General features: G+C 40.9%; 2 protein-coding genes across 4 annotated transcripts in view; both read right to left on the minus strand.

Moving 5' to 3' along the window:
• LCT (lactase) overlaps positions 1 to 9757 on the minus strand; it is a 23498-nt gene extending 13741 nt beyond the window's left edge. Inside the window, exons 1-8 of one of the 3 annotated variants that reach the window (XM_066999212.1) lie at positions 9578 to 9757; positions 8920 to 8979; positions 6301 to 8836; positions 5085 to 5164; positions 3783 to 3866; positions 2213 to 2315; positions 1828 to 1903; positions 128 to 815 (exon numbers count right to left, since the gene is read on the minus strand). In XM_066999212.1, coding sequence (XP_066855313.1) covers positions 128 to 815; positions 1828 to 1903; positions 2213 to 2315; positions 3783 to 3866; positions 5085 to 5164; positions 6301 to 6964 — 1695 coding nt within the window. In that variant the 5' untranslated portion in view covers positions 6965 to 8836; positions 8920 to 8979; positions 9578 to 9757. Of the gene's footprint in view, positions 1 to 127; positions 816 to 1827; positions 1904 to 2212; positions 2316 to 3782; positions 3867 to 5084; positions 5165 to 6300 lie in introns of all 3 variants that reach the window. The other 2 variants (XM_066999214.1, XM_066999213.1) reach the window with 2 other exon arrangements.
• Positions 9758 to 9892: 135 nt separating this feature from the next.
• MCM6 (minichromosome maintenance complex component 6) lies at positions 9893 to 22499 on the minus strand. Its single transcript, XM_048062738.2, has 17 exons — positions 22320 to 22499; positions 21128 to 21274; positions 20833 to 20943; positions 20076 to 20325; positions 19175 to 19340; positions 18948 to 19093; positions 17998 to 18148; positions 17259 to 17400; positions 16118 to 16259; positions 15867 to 15974; positions 15110 to 15265; positions 13938 to 14066; positions 12815 to 12976; positions 12107 to 12242; positions 11676 to 11843; positions 11171 to 11310; positions 9893 to 10430 (listed from the first exon to the last, which is right to left on the minus strand). Exons 1-17 carry the CDS (start codon positions 22427 to 22429, stop codon positions 10317 to 10319), a joined length of 2478 nt encoding a protein of 825 aa, XP_047918695.1. The 5' UTR covers positions 22430 to 22499; the 3' UTR covers positions 9893 to 10316.
• Positions 22500 to 24035: the final 1536 nt, after the last annotated feature.

Here is a 24035-nt window from a genome sequence, read left to right on the forward strand (position 1 = left end):
CAAATCCAACAAGCAAATAACTGTCTCAGAGGCCTCATTAGGCTTGCACATAGTTAAAAGTACAGAATCATCAGAGGAGAACAACACAATGGCAGCTGCAAGATCCTTGTTATTCCTGTGTCCCTACCTTGTAAGATGCGACTCCTGGGTCAGCGATTCCTGGAGGATGCTCGCCAGTGCCGTAGCCAGCATAGCTGATAACCCAAGGCTCATGGAAAGTAATCCAGAACTTGACCCGATCCCCAAAAGTGGAAAAGCAGAAGTCTGCGTAGTTCACAAAAGCATCTATGATGCTGTCATTCTGCCAGCCACCAAGAACCTGGAGAGCTTGCGGGAGGTCCCAGTGGAACAGAGTCACCATGGGCTCAATGTTAGCCTCTAGCAACCTGTCGATTAACTGGCTGTAATAATCCACACCCTTGGAGCTGATGGTCTCATTGGTGCCAGCGGGGAAAATTCTAGGCCAGGATATAGAAAATTTGTACAGCTGGGGATGAAGACCCCTCAGCAAGTAAACATCATAGCTGGTTTTATAGTAGCTGTCACACGCCACGTCTGCTGTCTGGTTCATGTAGACACGGCCTTCGTGCCCAAACCGATCCCAGATGCTCTCTCCTTTCCCATCCTCTGCCCAAGCTCCTTCAATATTGAAGGCACCCGTGGAGGTGCCCCAGAGGAAACCGCTCGGGAAAACATCCTGCAGAAAATAATCCCTCTCCAATTCAGACTGGCTAGCAAACATTTCCCAAACTGTTTGATAGGAGGAGCGAGGGGCGAGAACTGCATCTGGGTTCTCCTGCAGAGCACTGGCTTTGCTGAAAACAGAAAAAAAAGGAATTACAATCTCCAAGGTAGATGCCAGTGCCACAGAACTTGCAAACAGGGAGGATAAGTTATATGCTTCCCACTCGGCTCATTTGCCTCTTAAGGTACAGTCCCTTTGTATTCTGATCAATCCAATCTCCTGCCACCCCGCTGGCAGATGAAGGTGGAGTGCAGTGAGCCAACTTCAGAACAGCTCAAGAGCTATGTATCCAATGCACTTCTTTGTAAGCAGATCTCCATAATTCATTACACCTAGGTCAAAGATGCAAACAAAATTCTCACAGCGCAGCAATTTCACGTGCTCACGAGTTTCTGTGGGACATGCTAAAACTAATCAATCCTGCTTCAGTAGTCCTTAGCTTCTCCCTAGCCAGCTGCATCCTGGGCTGCACCAAAAGCAGCACGGCCAGCAGGCCACGAAGATGATCAAGAGGCTGGAGCACCTCTCCTATGAAGAGAGGCTGCAAGAGCTGGCGTTGTTCAGCCTGGAGAAGAGAAGGCTCTGGGCAGACCTTACAGTGGCCTTCCAGTACCTAAAGGTGGCCTCTCCAGGAAAGCAGGAGAGGGACTCTTACTCAGGGAGTGGAGCAATAGGACAAGGAGAAATGGTTTTAAATTAAGAGGCAGATTTAGATTAGTTATAAGGAAGAAATTCTTTGCTATGAGGGTGGTGAGGCCCTGGCACAGGCTGCCCAGAGAAGCTGTGGCTGTCCCGTCCCTGGCAGTGTCCAAGGCCAGGCTGGATGGGGCTTTGGGCAGCCTGGGCTGGTGGGAGGTGTCCAATCCAAACTGCGCTATGGTTCTATATCCCCTACATCTCTGGGGGCACGATGAGCTTCTCTCCTAGGCCAGATGTTATTTTATGTATTTAATTCCTTTCCAGTCCTTTCAGCAACTATCAGCAGATTTTACCACTAAAACTGTCATACATCTGCCTAGCATATTTGTTCCGAGAGGACACCTCTTTGTTACGGTATCTAATTTAAGGGAGAAAAACTGTACCTTAAAACACGAGATGAGAAGTCCAGTAATTCATTCACATCATACCCAATTGTACGTGCCTTTTCTTTATTAAGAGCTGAAAACAAACAATAAGCGATGGGCTTAGTCACAAATGAGATGCCACAGACTGCATGACACCACTTGTACATACAATTACACCTTTTGAAACAAGGGTGTATTTGTTTTTTTTGTTTGTTTGTTTTTAAACAAGTAATAGCTCTTTTTCTCAGATCCAGTACGTTGGGTTTTTATATTCCAAGAAGGTTATGAAAGAACCTATAAAATTGTTTTGTCTAATAGCAGTGGACTGGACAGGACAATTCTATAGTTTCCCATTCAGAGCCTAGCTACTAAACTCTCCCACTCCTTGGAACAGGTCACTCACCAGCGACAATGGCAGCTACTCGTATGAATGGATTCTCTTCCAGGGAACCACAGTCAAGGAATTTTAGAGTGAAAATCAAGATCTCTATGTCCTTCCAGAGATTCTGCAAAAACAAAATTAAAACGAATTGTATGAAAATAAACTGTGGCCAGCTAGTAAAACCATGTTCTTGGCATCTGTTCTTTTAACACAGAATAGAAAACATCTAGAAGACTGAGAATCAGCGATAACATTGTTCAGAGTTAAAATCATAAAACAGAGTAAGCATTAAATACCATCCCCCACTTTGATCCAAAAAGGCCCTATGCAAATCAAAGCATAAACCCCAGAAACTTTTAGTTTGACCTCCCTTTGAAAAGCCACAAAGAAGTATCTTGCTGTAAATGTTTGAACCACTCCAGATTTTTAGAATTATTGCAGCATGCAATCTTAGAGCAAATGAGTAGCTCCTTTTTCTGCTCTTCAGCTGCTGGATGACTCTTCTTACGTATTTTAAGAATGCAACTCGCTCTCAGATGGATAATATCAGGTACTAGCCTATAACATCACTGACGTTATTGCTGCTATGTGATCTAATCCTTTCACAAATTTGTCCTAATTAACATTTCAAGCATTGCCTTCACTGATGAGGAGTTGTGAGGTTGGGTATTATAGTTGCAGAACCAATGCTAGAATAAAATAAGATCTTTTTGTATAAAGGTATTAGCCAAATTATTTATCACGTCCTTAGGATGTGATAGAGGTTTTCCAGTCCTGGACAAAAGAATTATGCCTTTATTATTTATCACGTCCTTAGGATGTGATAGAGGTTTTCCAGTCCTGGACAAAAGAATTATGCCTTTTCAGTTACTAATGCATCAATAATGATCACTGACCAAGAAAAACATTTCCAACACTTTCGAACACCTGTCTTTGAGTCAGAAAAACAGGGAAGTAACAGTGAGTTGTATGCAGCTGTTTCCTAGCGTAGCTGCTGCCTGAGCTCTCACAGCAATCAGAACTGTTTAGACATGCATCAAGAAACACAAGTTTCCCTTCTCTTTACAGTCTGTATCTACAGTCGACTTCTATAAATCTATCAAAATCTTAAGGATTTTTTAAACATTTATTAGCTTTCCAGAGATTCTCTATGGGGAGTCTCCACTCTACACTCTACACTTCTGGCCAGGCCATCACTTTACCATTTACAGGGAATAAGTGACCTGCCCAAATACACAAAGCAGAGAGAGTTAAGGTAGAGCCTGGCATACTCCTTTTCAGGCTGCTATTGCCTGTGCTACATGATCCTGAGGCATCTCTGTGCTCATTTCTGCAGACACATGGACTACATACACCTAGATGCTGAAGGATTTAAGACAGTAAATTAATTGTCAATTACTTTGAATTCAGCGTGAACTCCTGTACCTGACCTCTTTGCAAAATAACTTGTTACAGATGGTCTGTGAAGTTCAGCAGAAATCTAAGAACAGCGATGGATTTGTTCTATCTGTTCTGCTCTATTACTAGAACTCCAATTCCCCAATGTATCCATGAAGTGAAATGCTCATTTGCACACTGTGCATAATGTTACCTGGAATTCACTCATTTGCATGTAGAAATCTGTTTCGTTTCCACAACTGTACTGAAGGTTGAGAGACAGAAAATCTACCGAATCCTGGAAACAAGAAAAGGAAAAGAATCAACTTTTTTTTTTTTTGTCAGGTATTCTGTTCAAAATATAAAGTTGTTAAATGTTAGATACAGGTACACTGCTGAAGTAAGAAGCCACACAGCTATGTGGGACAATACAATGAGTACAAACTGGGTGGTGTATGGAAAGATGTCTGTCCTCCTAAACAACGCTAAATTTAGAAGAATTAAATGAAGTTGTAAGAATGTTTTATGCATTTAATATTCCTGATTTACAACAGATTCTTTAAATTAGTAAGATTGGTTAATCAGAGACTAACCAGACAGAGAAACCTTTATCAGCATGTGGTACAGGGAGGCTTTATCAATAATCCTCTGCAGAAAGTCCACTTCAGAAATCTTTAACCGTTGCACACTACCAACATTACTCCACTAAAGGTCATCATATTCAAGGGAATAGATAGTATTCTTTTATTAAACTAGCTGCTGAAGTAGGCACAAAAAATTGATAAGCTTCCAGTTTATTTTTCAGTCCAAGGGTTTTTTTTTTCTAGTTTAGTCAGCTTGTTTAGTACATCTTTCCTCCCCATACAAACCACACCTTGCTTATATCGTTGAAGTATCATGCCTGCGTCACTACTTATCCTATTATTGAATCCTGAAGGACTGTGAATACAAGCCAAAAACCTGCACTGCCATTTGTTCACTGCATCCCACATCAACATTATCTAGATGAAAAGAAGTACTGATAGAGGGTTTGGTCTTTACAGAAAGGATGTCATCACCTTTGTAGAAAATAGGTTTTCCCCGTGTTGTGCTATCCCTGTACAACTAGACCACTTGTAGCAGAGCTCAGGCTGTGCTTTAACATATTAACTATTTTTAAAAAGATATTTAAAAAAATAAAAGTTTTTTTTATTTGATTGTGCATTAAGGAGACTTGTGAATAAAAGAGCAATGGGTATACATTGTTATTTAAGCATATGTTGCTAAAAGTGCCAGTTATGAAATATGTCTCCATATATTTTAATCACTGCTCACTAGCCAAGAAGGGATGTTGAAGTATTTTTTAAAATCAGAGCGCTTCACGATTGAAGTGATCAAACAAATAGATTTTACCCTATTGGTCAATCTGCTGAAACTGTATTTAACTTGCAATAGGCCACTTGATCTTGTACATAAAAATCAAGTGAAATGAAATAAAATTGAAATAATTTTGGAAATCATTCCATTAAGGTGTTACCTGAAGAGAAACTGAAAGCAGCTCTGATGAAGCACTATCCAAGCTATGATCTATTCCTAAAGCAATGGACAGCTTTCCACCTTGAAGAAAAGGAGGCAATCTGTTAGTAGTGTATTTAGTACAAATGAAGAATTTTGGTTCGCTGTAGTTATTTTAAAATCAGCTGGAACTTTTCGAATTTGTGGCTCATCAGCCAGCACCCTAGGTAGCTGATTTCAGAACATCCATTATCTTATCAATGGAGAGTTGCAGAAGGTAGAAATTCAAAGGCAGAGTCCAAGGAGTCTTTTTCAGTGAATCTTAAGATGTTCATGAGCAGCAACGATAACGACGTTGTTTGCAGGATCCGAATAGGATCTGAATACAGCTATCCAACAGGAACCATTCCACTCTGTGGTTAATTATAAATAATAATAATAATTTTCATGCCTTTGTGGTTCTTCTATGGTGACTTATTTTTAAATATCCATTCCGTGCTGGACATGGAAAAAAAAAAGACAGAAACAAAGCCCCAAAATAAACAAACAAAACCCCACAAAATACAAGGAAAGAACAAGAATACAAAACCTGCAAACTGACAGTAGAACATGGCACTGGCACAGGCTGCCCAGAGAAGCTGTGGCTGCCCCATCCCTGGCAGTGCCCAAGGCCAGGCTGGACGGGGCTGTGGGCAGCCTGGGCTGGTGGGAGGCGTCCCTGCCCAGGGCAGGGGGGCTGGAACTGGATGACCTTAAAGGTCCTTTCCAACCTAAACTATTCTATGAAGTCTGTGTTCTGAAACTACTATCGTCTACAAAATAGCTTGATCATTAGAGCTTTGTTATCGTACACACACACCCCAAAAAAAAAAAACCAGAATATTTTATTTTCCTTTTAAGCTAAAAGTAACTATCTTGTTTCTTGTTGGTTTATTTAACTATTTAATACATTTCACTTCAGCTAAATGAGAAATTATATATAAATATACACACAGAGATACATGCCTACATTCTCCCCAACTACTTTGGCTATCATTTCAAGTAAAATGGAATTATCAGTAATCATAAAAAAAATATCAAAATAAGATATTTGAAGGAACCTGTTATTCAAGTATTCCTATGCAATTCTGAGAGCAGTGACAGCACATTCAGAGATTACATGTAGCGGTTGCCATTTAATCTCATTACAAACTATTTGTGAAAAGGTCATACACAAAAATCCCTCTGCCTATTCTTACCTGCCAGCGAGTATTTCTCGTGGTAGACACTGTAAGCTCTGTCATGAGCAGCAGCCAGGGCCTGGACACGGAGCTGGGGCTCATCGTAAGGCAGGCTTTCCAAGACCTCTGGCAGGTCACTGAAAGTGAGCCACACATCAACCAGACCCCCAAAAACATTAAAACTGAACTCAGCATAGTCCACAAAAAGGTCAGCAAAAGCGTTGGTTTTGTTGCCTGCAGCCTGTGCGGCCACATTGCCAGGGATGTGCTTGTGATGCAGAACTACCACTGGCCTGAGGTTTGCAGCAACCAGCGTCTCGAGCAGCTGCTGGTAGCACTGCACTTGAGCTTCGTCTGGCTTTCTGGCATCCCCCTTGGGAAGAATGCGCTCCCATGGCAGGAAGATTTTGTAATGCGTCACCCCAACCTCACGAAGGTGGGAAAAGTACTGGGGCAGCTCAGAAGTTGCAGGATCTTGTTGGCATGGGTAATCACGGGTTTCAGCCGCAGCAGGGCCTGGAGCTCCTTTGGGTAGAATGTGGTTTTGCAGCTGGAGGCTATGTACAGACTCCCTGGGTAGAGGTCCAGCAATGGCCACAGAGATCTGAGCTAACTCCTCATCTATCCCAAAGCTGGGACAGGCTAACATGAAAAAGACAACTATCCTACAAACCAGCTCCATTTCTGGATCTGCTTCACAAAGTTAGTCCACACTATTTATATTATAGTAGAAGTAATATTTAACTGAAATTATCTATTACACAGATAAGCCTTCCCAGAACCAGCTGACACTCAAATGATAACAAATCAGGACTTTCAGTTGACAGACGAACAACTGAATAAATAGATGAAAATCTTTTTATGATAAACAGATCTGTCAAGCAATTAGTTGGAGAAAGGTCATGGGGAAACACTGGGTTCATTTTCTGCAATGTGCATGTTTCCCCTTATGCTTGAACATAAACTGACTCTCACTGAGACCACTTTCATTTCACAGGAAGAGAAAGTAAGTAGACAATGCTTTTCATTTCCTCTTGGCATTTTTTTTGGCTTAAAAGGAATTCTGGATTTTGCACAGTTCTGGATGCAAAAAGTAATGAAAGCAGTTACCTGCTTTGCTGGGGCTGGGTGCCACCAACGGCTCAGGTGAGCAGGAGGGAAGGGAGGCTCATTTGTGCTGTAGTTCTTGGGTGCGTGAAGGAAATCTGAGAGGTGGCACCTTACCCACTTGGAAAAGTGGGTGTTACATGAATTCAGGCAGCAGCAACATGTGTTCCCATTCTAAGAAATCAGGGAATTCAAACAATATAATTTTATTGCTTTCCAAAGTACTCCTGCCTTCAGCCTTGAGAAGGCATGCACTCACACAGATCACCTACCTAGATTGCTGCAGGAGGAGATAATTCTAATTTTCTACATCCAAATACAGCAAAATGGAAAAGCTGAGAACATTTGCCTGGAACTGCCATCTGTGCTGCCTAAGTGCAGAACATGTTTAAATTAACTAAATAAAATCTGACATAAACTACATTGAAACTATATTGAAAAGTCAGTTCTATCTCCCAGGTTATTTCCCTTAACAACCAGTTTTTGTCTAAAATATAGCTAGAATCATTTGGGCAATTCATTGCTCTCAAGCAATGTTTTCTTTGTTATTTAAGTCATAATAGAAACTCTCTCAGCTTCTGCTGTTACTCTCAACAGCCAACCTCCTTGCTTATAGAAGGACTGACTATTTGATTCTCAGCCAACTATTTGATTTTATTAAGAAGCCTTGAAAAGCTTGCTGAAACACTGTGCTTGCTGTTCTGAAAGCATAACTACTGTTTTTTTCCTCTAATGGATTTAACGAGCTTGACTAGGAACTTTACAGCACCACCTGCTGCTGATTTCTCAGTACAGCAGTGTTAACTCCAGAAAGAGAAGACCCCTCTCAACCTATGGAACATATAGAACTGTAGGGAAAGCAGAGGTAGAAAAAAACCACTTACTTTCTCCTTACGAGAAAGGATTAATACAAATGCTTATTAACAAATAAAGATCAGGATGGGGGAAGAAGGAACATATAATGAAGAACAAATATTTCTTTCCCTGTCCTTATTTTAAAAGTAAGTTATGAACAATATAGAGTTAGACTTGTGGTAGGTGGGCAGTTCTTTCTAATGAAATGAAGCATTTGCCAAGATGCAGTTTATGAAAAATATTAGCAGAGAAACATTACTGCATATAGAATTAGTGCCCAGTAGTTCGGCTTCACAAGATTAATCTGTTGATGTGAGCAGGCATCCAATTCAGTTGGATTGATTTCAAAATGCAACAAAAACTACTTAGGACTGTGAATGAATGATTAAATAAATAAGAATTACTAATCATATGTAAACTAACAAAAGAACTTCCAAAAACCATATATAAGTATCACCTTCAGTACAGCTCAAAGAATTCCTGATGTAGAATTCCTAAGGTGACAGAGTTCTCCATGTGAAAGGCTGCTAACTGGACCCATCATGGAAAGGAATGAGAATATTCCCAGTCTCGGCAAATGCAGGATGGTGTGCTGGAAAAAGAAACTAAAGCATTAATCCCAGAGGATACATTAAGAAAAAAAAAAAAAGAACTGCACCTTAATAAAGTATTTACCCCTCAGGAGTGCATTAGAAGTACTCTGTTCCCTTGGAGTGACAGCATTGTTGTGAAATCCTGCTAACATTCAGATTGGTGTTAGTTATTTCCTTACTCACCACGAGTTGAAACAAACAAGGACATGGTCACAAAATCAGCTTAGAATATTTTCTTTCAGCTCAAATTTTGTTCTCATTTGGTACCCTATTGAACTACCAACAAATTCCTGGGACGTTAAAGGGCGAAGCTTGGCCTTAACAGTAACACTCAGACAGACCCAAATGTTGACTGCAGCTTTTAGCATTCTAAAAGGATCCAAGAAGGAAAAAAGGCCTTATTAAAATAAACAATGCCTGATACATTTGGCCAATGCTTTTATCTCTAGTTTGAAAAGTTAAATTGCCAAATAACTTAGTCTAGTCATTTTAGAATGCAGGAACTTCAGATAAAATGGAAATTCAGGTATTTCTATGTTCAAGTATTTGTACTTAAAAATACTTACAAATATTCAAGTATTTGTAATTCTTAATAAATAATTTAATATTCCCATAGGGTACAGGACTTAGAGATCCACAGAAATTTAAGCAAAATTTTCTTATAGAATTATCTATAAACAAGTTTACTAATACACACTTGAAAATCCCTCACAAATGATGGCACTTTTCAATTCACTTACGAGTCAAGATATTCCTCAAGCTGGGGGGTGCCATCCTGACTTAATGCTTTGCTTTGAACTTGACTATTTTGACTTTCTATTTTAAATATGCAACAGGAGCATACACATCTTTATTACATCTGAAAAGAAAGAGAAGCAATCAGAGTTTTCCATCATCAATTACTGGAATTCGTAAAAAAAAAAAGCCTGTCATATGGGAAATTTAATCTTTCTTAGGACATGAAGCGTTTAGATCACTAATTTTTCAGTCGCGAAGCACAGGCATAGAAATAGCATCCCCACATACCAGAACCAACAAATCCACCCCCAGATATCTCCAGACTTTTAATGATCCTTTATTTATGTTAATAAGAAAAACATTTAAAATCTACAGTATAAAAAGTTTACCAAATACAATAAGAACAATTAATAGAACAAAATTCCCCCCCTTTAAAACAGAAGCATCTACATAGCTTGATGCTAAAAAGAGCTATTGAATGACCCTCCTCTGCATCTGGACAATGGCAGTGAAAACAGAATTAAAAATGAAACTAATACATGGCATTTCTTTAAAAAATGTTCAGGTATGCTCAGTATCTATAATCAATCATATATTATTAATTGCATATTGATGCGTTACACAGTAAAGCATTCATATGAATCGGTTAGCTCTGTATCAACCATTGCAACAATGCATAAAAGAACGCGTTTTCCAACACGTAACTAGTCTGAGTCTGTTCTACAATGCAGATCTCCGCCTTTAGTCTTCCAGCAGATAGTTTGGGTTGACAACCAGGTATGGGTCTTCATCAAAAGTCTCCTCTTCTCTGGAACCCCTCAGGCCTGACTGAGACAGCTCTATCAGAATGTGGTCCTGCAACAGACAAGAAAATTGCATTCAAACAAGAATGGAAAGGACTGTTTTGTTTGTCCTTTTTTAAAAAAGCATCTCCTTTTTTTCTGCTGGTAGCACCTCTAATTGACAAATTATTCAACCGTTTTAGCTGTCAATTCCCTCTTTAATAGGTTCCTAATCTCAACAATTACCTTCAGTGGTAATCTCCTGTATGTAGTATGCTTTCTGGGAACACATCAGTCTAGTGTTTTCATATTTCTAAAAATGAGAAGTGTTCTGCCTCTTTCCTACTTTGACATTTTTTCTTCCAAAAAGCCCAAAATGTAAAACAAGTAACTTCAGTGCGTGTACATATTTTGATCCTGGGAAGTAACAATTTCTACTTCAGAGAAATGTTTTAAGTAAGACACTCTAAAACGTAAAGCTATCCAGTGAATAAAATGTTTTGTTAATATTTGTGTGCTAATACAACTAAAACTACAGAAATACAGAAAAATAGCACTTATGCTTCTATAAATAAACAGCAGAAAATAAAATAGCACTTTGAACTTTTGTGTACTAATGCACACCTCTAATCTATTTCAGTGTTTTCTCTGAAATTAGTTTTAACAGTTATTAAACAAAGATGGCATTTATGCTGCATCAGTCAATGACACAGAAACACAAAACACATTTCTCAAATTAAGGAAATCTATTAAAAAGGAATAATTGCAATACATATTAAAACTTTTTCACTATCCACACATCCTTATACATACATAACGTGTAAGTCGGTGAATGACTCTCTCTATGATCTTCTTTTTATTTATTAGTTCTTCTTCAGATTCTATTTCAGATTCAATTTCCTTTAGATACCAATTAATAAGTTCGCTCTTCTTTAATGATGAATCGTCCTCTTCTGCAAATGAAAAGCATTAAAAAAAAATCTGATGACAATACCATTCCACATAATTTGCATAAACATAGCAGCTGTAAGATAACTTTCAAACCATAAGAGAAAAGGGTATCTATGTTAACATTTATAATGTTCAGAATATAAACACACAATAGCTCTCTTGTGCTTCTTAAAACAACATATTTTGCACAGGAGACTGCTTTATCACGGTTTAATTTGAGAAGAAATGTTTAACACAGAAATGTTTAACAAATTCCACTGAAAAATGCAAACCTTCTAAGTTTCAGGTGAATTTGTTTTAATGAAGAGCCAGTTCGCACATGTTGACACAACTCAGTCTGCCAGATTTTTAACAAATGCATCCTTACCCTCCTCTGCTTTCCTGAGGTGCAGCACAAGAAGATTAGAAATTCGTCGGTATTCAGAGAAGCCCAGCCTAAGAGAAGCTTTGGGTGCAGCATCCTTGTTCGTGTCCTCTGAATGGCCACTGATCCCATTCACAAGACCATTGACCCCAGCCGGAGCTTCTGCTGCACCTGTTTGGACACATGCTCAGGTTTAACTCTGCAACATCGTTTAACTGGCCAATAATCTAAGCCACTAAAAAGTGTGGCACTGACCAACCAGGCAAGTGGAGCCTACAAAGAGGCTGAAGAAATAAGAGAGTGAGTAGGGATAAAGATTCCTAGACAGTATTAGAAGAGAAATAGGTGGGAAATGGAAGTTTATACTCTAACAAGGTAAGCTATAAAGGCTGGAGGTACTTTCCCCTTTGAAAAGCTCTCTACAAATAATTTACCATTGACTCCATCTTGGTCTTCTTGATCCTCCATTTGCTGCTCATCTTCTTGGTCTAAATTGATGTCAGGAGTCTCAACTCTAATGATGGATTTATTTAAAAGCCTGAAAGCTTCCTTCACATGTTTTGGGTGAACCTGGGGAAGATTTGAAAAAACATGAGTTACAGAGGCACAGTGGCTCCTCTAGTATTAAAGGTTTCTTTCTCCAGTAGTTCCAGTTCACCCCGATTCTGACAGTCTCTCTACCCATCTCAACTAATCAATCATAAGCAGTAAAGACCCCACAGGTCAAATTACATCCTACTACAAGTATTCTGCAACATGGGGTTACAGAAGGAATAAACAGCCTGATGAATGTTTTAGACTTTAGCTATCACATGGTGTCAGTAAAGTTTTTTTACTTATGCCAAGAACATTTTGAAGAAGGATCAGTGGAGCAAGAAACATGAAAGAAATGGATCTAAACAGAAACAATATGAAAAAAAAGTTGTAATTAATGAGACTCTCCTCTGGAATTGAAGAGAAAAAAATGGACAAATCTTCCTTACTTCAGCCATAAAAGCCATCAGTTTCTTTATATGTTGAATTTAATTAAAAAATAACCCACCTCCTCACTCATGGGATTTAAATATGTACAATACCATAGTCACATGGAAAACCCAGAGCTGCCACAACATTTCTATAAACTTTCACGAAAAACCTGATACCTCATCACAGCAGTGCATACGGGCCATAGCTTCGGAGAGCCGAATCATGCTTTCCAGCTGCCGCACTGTGATTCTCCAGGATGACTTTGTCACTCCAGAGCCATCGCGCTGCCGTAGCCGTTTATACTGCTCCACTATAAAGTCCTCGGACTCCTTGGATATCTTTGTGACATAAGATGGTAAGACAGTTTGCCATGTTAAAAGCATTCAAGTTTATGCTTCTTGAATCAGATTAGCAGTTTCCAGACTTTTCTGTGAAATATTTAATTCTATCACACTTACCATACATAAATACAATGGACAATCATATCAGAATTACATTGTAATAATGATTATAGTAACAGTTATATGGTAAGTACATCAACTCTTCAATTATCTTTGTTCTTCTCTTCCAGACTTGCTTCAGACTGTCTCTATCAGACTGTTCTGCATGCAAACACACGCAAGTATACACTCAAGACTACTAACACCAACTACAGCTTTGTGTACATGCTTTTTAGCCTTTGTCTATCTGCACATGCACAGATCCAACTGGAAAACAAACTTCCCACCACATGAAAATGAAATGCAAGTTTGCAAAACTCTGTAAAGGGAGGGTGTTCTCTCCTCCCATTTGAGAAGAATGACAATAGAGTAACAACCAACAGATTGAAAAAACAGCCCATCCAAAAAGCTCCTTGGATAGACCACAAAAATCTGTACTTAGAGCAGTCTCATGTTCCGTGTTCTACCGTAACAAGAGCAAAGAAATATTGAGGAACACCACCCTTTTAAAATAAAGACAAACAATCTGCTGGATTAAGCAAGAGGTCAATAAAAGACAAATATCTCTGCATTCATGTATCGAATAACCCATGCCCTTGAGGTAAGAGATTAAGGTCACTGATTATAACATAATCTCATCTGGGCTGTCTGGATTTCTGGAGTGGAAAAAAAAAAAAAAAAAAAAGAGTGCATGGCTCCAAAATACGTTATGTTTCTAGATAACAACTGAATTTACTGCTCCTTTCATGAGAGAGCACTACACTAAGTGTCTGCATTCATCTGAAGAAAGCAAGCTACAGAGCGACTAATCCTTTGGACTTTCTCACACAGATTAATTTCTACAAGAAAGCAGTATTACCTTTGGTTTAAACTGTCTTGCAAACAGCAGATACCTTCTGATATCGTCTAATGAATACACACGATCGACAGATTCTTCTACTCTGGCATGCAGATCCACTATACGTCTGGCAATGGCATAATCTGTTACCTGGAATAATGTTGCTCTGTTAGATCACTCTTCCAACACCAGCCAAACGTCAAAACAACAGCTGTATTCTTCCTTCCCATCCCCTTCCCTCACTTGCACTCAAGGCTGAGCTAGTCTTTCCAGAAGCAAGATATTGCCAGAAGACCCAGGAGAATGCCCCGGAAGGTTTCAATACAAGGACACAGCAGAGAAGGCACGAAAGGCAGTTTTAGGATTTACAACCTCTTGGAATTCTCCTGGGTTACAAGTTAGACATAGAATAGGCAGAAAGCAGCACTTTGCAGCGTGGGAACCGCTTGCTTTCTTTACAGCCTACTCTCTCTCTTTCAATAGTCCCTTCTCAATTAGATAATGATGCTGAGCAAAACATCTGAAAGAACTGTACGGAGACAACATGAATCTCTGCATCTTTTATACTCTTGAGGCAAATGCCACACAGACAGGTGGTAGCAGTCTTAGCCTTAGTGACTAGCAATTTGTAAAACTGACTAACGTTGTTACGTTTGCAGGTCAAATCACCACAAGTACCCTTGTATTCAGCACTGTGTTCAAATTTGTACTGCCAGCTTTTAACTTTGCAGACAGAGAATAAAAGCAGAAGCAAGAGGCTCTCATGAGATCAGCTTCACCTAAAATTGCAGAGGGCCACAGAGATGGTCAGAGGGCAGGAGCACATTATGTATGAAGAGCGACAGAGAGCTGGGTCAGTTCAGCCTGAAAAGAAAGCAAGTGCCTCATTGGCAAGGCCAAATTGTTCCTGGAAGTACAAATTAACAAGAAAAGAGGCAACTGACACATATTGAACCATGAGAAATTCTGATTAGATATAACTTTTTTTATATATAAAAAAAACCCACAGATTTGTCAAACATTGCCATAGCAGCCTACAGACTGCAGAATCTTCATCCGTGAAGATGCTCAAAATTTGCCAGGTCAAGGTCTTGGCAACCTGCTTTTAATGATCTGCTCTGAGCAAGAGGTTAGACTAGAGATGTCCAGAGGTCTTTTCTGATGTAAATTATTCTACAATTGTTCAAAATTACCTCATTACATTCATCCACAAGAATGAAGAAGAGATCAAACCGAGACATGATGGGAGCAGATAAGTTTATATTCTGTTTCAATGACTTGGATCTATCATAGCGCCCACCAACTGGGTTTGCTGCAGCTAAAATGGAGGTCCTGGCATTCAAGGTAGCCTGACAAAAAAAAAAAAAAAGGAAAGAAAAAGATGTTGTGACTTGCTAAACCAACTTATTGCAACTCCAAGAGATCAGCATGAAGTCTTTTATACAGAACTGCAATGATTATATTACAACAGCAGCTCCTCAAAAGAGTCCAAACTCTTCTAACCAGTCCCCTTACCCAGCTCCGATATCATATTCTGCCCAGGTACAGTTTAATGAGTCAGTATTTTAATATTATCACACAACTACCACCAATACTGAAATAAGCCCTTAAAACTGCTACTAATCACCCTGTTTTTAAACAGTGCATATATACAAATCATTCTGCGAGCAAACAAAGCTACACCGTTTGAGGGTTACTTCAGGGTTAGGATTTTCCCCATACTCATTCCCATTTTCTGTTTCCTTCCCACTACTGTCTCTTTTTTCCCTTCAGTACAGTTTATGATTCTTTATGAGCACAAAAACTTTGCAGGTAAGTGATTTCTCTCTGCCACAGCAAGGCAGCTGCAGAGCTGACATCAAAGTCTGACAGATGATGTTGGATCAGCGTGTGCCACAAACTCTCACATGATCATGGAGACTACACAGCCAAAGGAATAGCACAAGCTACCTTTACTCCGGCTTTAGTAATGGATATCGTCTGCTGCTCCATTGCTTCATGGATAGCTACTTGATCCCGCAAGTCCATTTTGTCAAATTCATCGATGCAACATACACCCTGCAGCAGAAGAATAAAAAATAACAAGTTACCCAAATTCAATCACATTTGGGACAAAAGCATTTTTAAGACAGTTTGGGGCCTTTTGTCATTAATCAAAACCATTCTGGGGGTGCAGAAACCTCTCTAGTTCCTGTACTCACATTATCCGCCAACATCAGTGCTCCAGCTTCAATGACAAATTCATGCGACTCTTCGTCTTTTACAACAGCTGCTGTTAGACCAGCAGCACTGGAGGCTTTTCCGCTGGTGTATACAGCGCGAGGACTGAATTCATCCACGTGCCTATTGAGAGAGAGAACAGCGAGAAACTGTGTTACGCAAACTTAAAAAGACAGACTAAGACCTGCAGAAACAAGACAACTTTAATGCATCGCTGCTTTCAAGCCCGAGGGCCAGGACTCATTCCTTCCTTCAGGAAGCAGTTAACATTTAGTTAGGTCCCCCTGTCTGTAACGATATCTGAGCGAGCCTTGGGAACTAAGCCTTATCTAACTGCAGTCTGTTACAGGTCTGTTATTCACTCTTGGTTACACCAACAGAAAAAATAATCCAGACCTCCTCCCACAAGTTTTCTGCTGACTTCACAAACTCAGACAGCTCCTCACAGGTCAGGCAGAAGTCAGCACAAAGGAACGGCGCGAGGCTGCACAGCAGGAAGCAGCTACGCTGACCACAGGCAGCCAAAGGCAGCTTTTGTGATGCTTCCACATTTCTGAGATGCAATAGACCTCGGCCTCACAGAGAATAATCCAGAGGTAAAAGAGCATCATAATAAAACAAAACCATATTAAACAGAACTTGAAGTAAAACAAAAAAAAAAGCATTATAGCTTGAAGATGTAGCATTAGATATAGTTATTTCGTAATTATTGTTCAGGCTTAGTAGCTGTCTAGTTGATCAGTGTTGGGACCTACCAATTTAGACTAAGCTAAAGCAGGGGGGAAAAAAAATCACTATTTTATCCACCTCTAATGTTTTGAGATATGCAATGTTATATATTTTTTAATATTCAATGACTTTCAAAAACATAAAAACTTGTACTTCCATAATTATCTAAACAACAACAACCACTTCTTAATTTAATTCTTTTTTATTACCTTAAGGGCCTGTTGAATTTAGTTCAGCTCAAATAATTCAACCACATCCAAATTATTCCTGGAAAATTTTCTCAACTACTTTACTTCCCTTTCCTCTGTTTAACATAGGAAAGGCACAGTATACATTTATAGCTCTAGTCACACTGGACAATATTTAAATATTGAGTTTTAAAGAAATACTTACTTTAGAAATTGACTCTTGGCTGTACTTGGATCGCCAACAACACAAACATTGATGTCCCCACGCAATGAAGTGCCTTCAGAAGTGGTCTTAGGGACTCCTCCAAAAAGCATCAGCAGGACCCCACGTTTCACTTCATCATTACCTACCCAAGAAAAGACACTCAACGTGCAACTCCACATTTTTCCTATTTTAAAAAACTTTAGCCCACTAGAATTTTAGAGCATTTAGGCACACCCAACTCAGAATTTATTTGCTAAACATCCACTAAAAGCCTATTTATGTTCTTGATGGCTCTAAGTATGGACAAAATTCAGCTGATCAAACTTTTCAGACATAACCAAGGTAAGTTCTCAAACTAGTTTGAAACCAGAAGCAACACCAGACGTATGCAGAAATATATTGACGCACAACAGCATATGGATTTTGAACTCTTATATCTTCCGAATGATGCCCATATAAAGTAAAGCTCATATCCAACTGTCAGCCGTACGGTTAAGTGGTAGATCACCACATAGCAAAACCACTTTGACTACCTTTGCAACCCTTAATAGTTTAACAAAAGAAGTCCTTTGGAATTAGGTTTTCCTTTTCTAGCAAAACCAATTCCGGAGGGAAGAGTTTGAGATAGTTGGGACTGGGCTTTCACGCGTTCCCAAAATGGTATTAGAAAGATATCAGTAAGAACTAATATTTTCACAAGGGAAATCTCTTTTCTCTGCAGCAACAACTGGGCTCTTACCGTGGATAGTGGGAAAGAGGCTGGTACACAGATTATGATAAAGGTTCTTATCTTGGCTCATTTCAAACACCTTTTCCCACTCTTTCACGGTCATTTGATTTTTGATGCTTTCTGCAGTCTGTTCTTCATCTCGGAGCTCTTTTCCACCAAACTAAACAAAGGAATTAAAAATAAATAAATAAATAACCATGACAAATGTGATCACTACTGAATGCGAGTACTGCAGACAGGAGCTTGTACAAACTTGCACTCTAAGCTGAGCAGAACACATTCAGAAAGACTAGCCTTAGGCTAAGGCAGCTCATCACCTTCTATCTTTAAAAAAAAAAACAAACAGAAAAACATACAGACAATTCTGTAGCGGGAAAATCAAGTCTAAGCTCAGTTAACAAGAAAAAAACAACAGGGATGCTTGTCTAGAGAGTAAAAAGAGAGCAAAAATAATACAGCTTCCTTTGGCTAAAATTTGCCTTTTTAAGTATTCTTTAACCAGAATTTACACGGCCTTTTATTACTAAAACCCAGTCATATTCAGTGTTACTTATTATGTTGTAGTAACACCCTAAGATCTAATATGATAAAATAGAGGGAACAAGAAGGTTAGCTTTTTTCCCTGGGACAATACGAGTCAATAGGATTTTCTGGAGGAAAAGGAAATACTGGATAAATTTATGAAATTTGAATGAAATAAACGAATCATTTAGCTTTTTAGAATAAATTGATAGAATTGGCAAACTCCAATTTCACCTCCATGAAAACTGCTATGAACAATAAAGACAAGGTAAGAACTTGCTATGTAAATTCACTCAGAATATAAGGGCAGTCAAACGCACGGGAAGGTGGTACATGCACCTATTTAAAGCTTTACCTGTCCTCACCCCCCCTAATTTGAGGTAAAAACAGAGCGGAAATCTTCAGAACTCTTGTATTTATTTTCTCTGTAGACTCACCCGTGGATTTGTTGGTGCGACATAACAGGCTAGAAAGACTAGTTTATAGGACAGTTCTCTGACTCCAAGGGCACGAAGTCCTCGGATGCCTTCGGTTTCGTAGCCCTCTGTCCCGCTAAGCCGGGAGCTGGTTTCCGCGCGCACTCCTGCCGTGAGAAGAAGAGTCAGCAGCTGCCAGAGCAAGCTGCAGGGATGTCACACGGAGGTCAGGAGCAGCAGCAACAAACCTGGTGTTGAGAGCTGAGCCACGTCAGGCACGACAATCAGTGATCCTGTGAAGTCACATTTGTCACCTGCCTGGGCAGACTCCACTGCTTCTGCACGCAAGATCACCTCGACGCTGCGAGGAATGCTGCCTCGCGGCAGCTCAGCCTGCGTCTCCTGAATGCGGACCTGAGGAGGTACAGAACATCAAGCGCTCAGATGTTACTGAATTTCAAACTGCTTGTAAAGCTAATACAGCTTAAAAAATAAATACAGAAAGTGGCATTTGCTGGCTGCCATCCATATCAATCATGAAATTTATTTTTTAAATGAAACAAAATCATACTTTACTAACCAGGAGTTACTATCTAAGGAGTGTTAGGGAAACTGAAGAGGATACACACCTAGGAGCCACAGTGACAATTCTGAAGTTAAGGAAAGGTGTTTGGGCAACTCAGAGTCCAGTTAACGTGACTGAAAAAGCGTTATTGTGGAATACGATGTGCTGAGGATTTGGCAGACTAAATCAGTCTAGAAGAACAAAACACTGCCGATACTAAATACCCCTGCTGATACCCCTTTTCATACTTGCATAAAATAATTACACACGAAGTACCTGTGACAGGAGACTGACAATGGCTCCAATACAGGGATTTTCAGTGACTTGTTTACACACTAAGCTGTGCAATAAAACTGCTTTGATTCTAATCGTAACTTCCCATGCTTACACATAAGTCTTCCACAGACAGAAAGAAATTATTTGCAGAAACTCCACTGCCTTTTCTTGAGATCTCTTTTTGAGGTTGACAGAACCAAAATCAACTATCTTTGATATGCAGAAGTACAAACAACACCTTGCAACTACCACTGGAACACAGGAACATCATCATTTGTTGTCCCCCTGCCCCAACTTCCCCACTGTACCTTTTGGAAGTCAACAAATCTTGATTTGTTTGTGTCCAGCAGGAATCTCCTTCTGTTGGCACAGACCGGGTTTCTGCAGATGTTTGGCTGCGTATATTTAAATTGCTGCTCCACATCTTTTATCACTGTCTGACAGTCCAGGCACAGGAAGGTTCCACTTACAAGCTCAGGATGAACTGGGTGGGTACGTACCACCTGTCCACTGATACGCATCAGAGAGCCAATTTTTGCTGATGTCAGTTCTCGAATTCTGTTTAAAATGGAAATTCATCGGCATTAAATTCTTAGTAGGGTTGACATTTCCAGGGGGAAGGTACTACCCAACCAGTAGCTACATAGTTTCATTCGGTCTGTGACTAAAGAACTGTTGTAATACCCAAAGGAAACAAGGTTTCTGTTTTCCTATTTCTTGATTTTATTTAAAATTTTAGATTAATACTAAAGGCCAAACCAAAGCAAAGGTTGATTCATTGGTACTTCAAAAGCAACACGCTATCTATACGAGCTTTGCAAATAGAGAGGTTACATTAGTTTGCAGAATACTATGAACGTCAGTATTTGAAGCAGTTTTTCATTTGTGAATCATAAAAACACTGGACTGGAAAGGCTCTCAAAGATCAGCCATAAGGTCTGGCAGCTTCTTCACAATTGTACTGGTAAACTGTACGTTTTGTTCTGAAAATCAAAAACATTTTCAGTAACCTTTGACACTTTTTTGCAGTAGCAAAAACACACAAGGAATGAATAATCATCTTACTTGTGCCTTGTAGGCAGATCTTGGAAGGCAACATAGAAGTCCTTGTTTGAAGGCACGTTTCCATGGTCTCTGGCAAAAGTCTTTACTGCTCGGCAAAGATAAGGATAAACCCTGAAATACAGAAAATAATAAACTAGTAATTATAAATCCATTCAGAAGTAAGCTTTGATCTAGTAAAAATAAATTTCTTAAATATGAGGTTTTTTGGAATACAGAAAGCAGATAATCTCAGGTAAGACTTTATAGGCCTGAGATGGCAGCACTAGTCAGCCCTCATGTAACCTCTACGTTTTACCTGTAAAATTCCTCCTGAACAGTGGTAGAGAGCTGCTGATTGAACTGCTCCAAATCCACAAAGCTGACAATCAGTGTGTTCCGCTCTGGCCGAATCAGTTCTTCAGCATCGCGCAGGTATTTGACTTCCCCATCACTGTTCTGGAACCTGAAAGCGAGTACAATCCAGCAAAATGTTTGACAGTTATACATCAGGCAGCAGCAAAATACTTCTGCTGTCAAGAGAGGAGAAGGAAAGGACGATATGTGCTAAGGAGTGTGCAAGGAAACGATGGCACCCCCCATTCCCTTGCAAACAGCTTTTCCAGTGATGCCTTTCCTTCTGTCCCCATTCCACACACGCCTTGCAAACACATGGATCTGCTTCTTGCCCCACTGTTCTACTACACAGCCTTTCAGCTGCGGTCTAACCATGACCTGCACCAGTAAGACAGGCTTTGTTCCCTTAGGATCACGTGAACAGCTTCCTTGGGACATGGTGCTTAGGAACATGGTTTAGTGGGTGACAGTGGTGGCAGGGGGACAGTTGGACTAGAAGATCTTGGAGGTCTTTTCCAACCTTATTGACAGAATCACAAAATGGCCGAGGTTGGAAGGGACCTCTGAAGCTCACCTAGTCCAACTCCCCTGCCAAGGATTGCTTAGAGCACATTGTGCAGGACAGCATCCAGGTGGGGTTTGAACATATATAAAATATCCAAAAATACCTAGAAATATTTCTTCAGAGAAGGAGACTCCACAACCTTACTGGGCAACCTGTCCCAGTGCTGTCACCCTCACAGCAAAGAAACGCCCCCTCATATTGAGCCAGAACCTACTGTGCTTCCATTTGTGCCCGCTGCCTCTCGTCCTGTCACTGGGCACAACTGAAGAGAGGCTGGCCCCATCCTCTTGACAGCCTCCCCTCAGGTATTTATATGTATTGATGAGGTCTCCCCTCAGCCTATTGTTTTCCAGGCTGACCAGGCCCAGCTCTCTATTAACGACTCTGTGATCGTTGTTTGCTGCAGGAGGCCCCCTCCAAAGCCCAAACCCCACCACAGCTCCCCCGGCGAGCCCCCGGAGCACCCCAAATCCCCACACGGCGACTACCCAGGGAGCTCCCCACAGGCCGAGCTCCCCCCCCCCAGCGCCTCAGCGCCCCCTCCCTCAGCCCTGCCCGCCCGCCGCCGCCCCGGCCCGGCCCCGCTCACTCCTCCAGGAAGGCCAGGAACAGCTTCTGGCACTTCTCGGCCACCTCATCCCGCAGCTGCTGAGGCGCCGCCGCTGCCGCCCCTCCGCCCGCCGCCGCCGCCAGGTCCATGGCGACCGCCGTCCCCTCAGCCCCCTCAGCGCCGGCTCCGCCCCGCCGCCTTTCCCGCTTCGGCAGCGCCGGCCAGTCAGCGGCCGCCGCCACGCCCGGTCCCGGCCCCTCACGGAGGTTTTGGCGCCCAACGCCTCAGGGAGGAGGGGCCTCGGCGCCACGCTGCCGGCCGCCATCTCGGCCCGCCCGCCGCCATCTTGGGCCGCCGGCAGCCATGGCGGCTGGCGGGACGGAGGGATGGCGGCGGGTACCCGGCGCTGCCCCAGGCCGGCAGCCGCGGCTGAGGGACAGCTGGCGGCAGGGACAGGTGCCAGCGGGGAGAGCTTTAATGTCTGGGAAGAACTGGTCGCAGGCACGGTGCCACCTGCGAAAACATCCATCTGGCGGAGTCTGTCACGAAGGCAGCCAGGGGCTGGCTTCTTGCAGTTCTGAAACTTCAACAAACATTAAAAAATAAAACCCAAGAGTGTGAGCTTCCGGTAGTGGTGTTCCCTTATGTTGCAGTGCCCTTACCATGTAGCGCCCAAAGCCTTGTCTTAGCAAAATGGCAAAGAAAGGCAGTCTTAGATTTTCTTTTAAAAGGTTGGCACTCCGTAAATTCCATACTTTGTGAGACCATACAAGCAAAAATGGGCACAAAAGCAAGTGGGTTGTCAGTCATACATCAGTAGAAATCACAATTCACCTATAATAATTATTTCTGTTGAGTTTTCATCATTTTTGTTTTCCAAAACGAGTCTACCGCCACTCTATACACATACTGATAATACTCAGACAAGGAACAGTAAATAATTAAAATCTAGTGAGGCCAGTTGTATACTCTAGATACAGCTATCAAGAAAACATGCCTTTTTCTTCCCAGCTCTTTTCCTGAGTTTCTCTGTATCTATATTTTTAGCCTCTTTATCATTTTGTCATTGTCTTTTGTCATTTTTGCCTCATTTTTTTCTTAGTCTTTAGTTTTCTTCAGTCTCTTTTCCAGATCCTCTCTTTTCATACTCCTAAACAAACAAAAAATCATACTCTATTTTTCTAGAGTTTCTGTTTTCAGTCTCTTTTTTCCAGTCTCTCCTTAGAAAAAGAAAAGAAAAGGTCTCCTCTTTTTTTCCCAGACTCCCTTTTCTCCAGATGCCCTTTTCAGAGTCTGTTTGGGAAACAGAAAGAGGTTGGGAAAAGTGTCATTCCCTGCCCCACAAATTCCTCTTATTTTTTCAGAGTCTCTTTGAGAAAAAAAAAGGGGGGGGGGGGGGAAGGTTTCTCCATGCTCTCTTTTTTCCACAGATTTTTTTTTTTTAACCGCAGAGTTGCTTTTTTCCCATTCTCCATTTAAAAAAGAGACTCTAGGATTTGTTTTCAAGAGCTGCACTTTTTTTTTCCCCTAGAGCTGCACCTTTCCCTGCCCCACTGTGTTTTTCCAGAGCCTCTCTCTATTCAGTCTCTTTTCCTAGAGCTTATTTTGTAGTCATCCCCTTCCACAGTCTATTTTTCCAGTCCCCTCTCCCCTGGTCTCTCTTTTCTGTGGGACTCTGGAAAAAGGGGGGTAATCTTTCTTTCCCAGTCTCCATTTAAAAAAAAAATATATTTTTTTCAGTCTTTGTTCAGCCTT

Source organism: Anser cygnoides, chromosome 6, assembly GCF_040182565.1.
Source record: "Anser cygnoides isolate HZ-2024a breed goose chromosome 6, Taihu_goose_T2T_genome, whole genome shotgun sequence".
Lineage (NCBI taxonomy): Eukaryota > Metazoa > Chordata > Aves > Anseriformes > Anatidae > Anser > Anser cygnoides.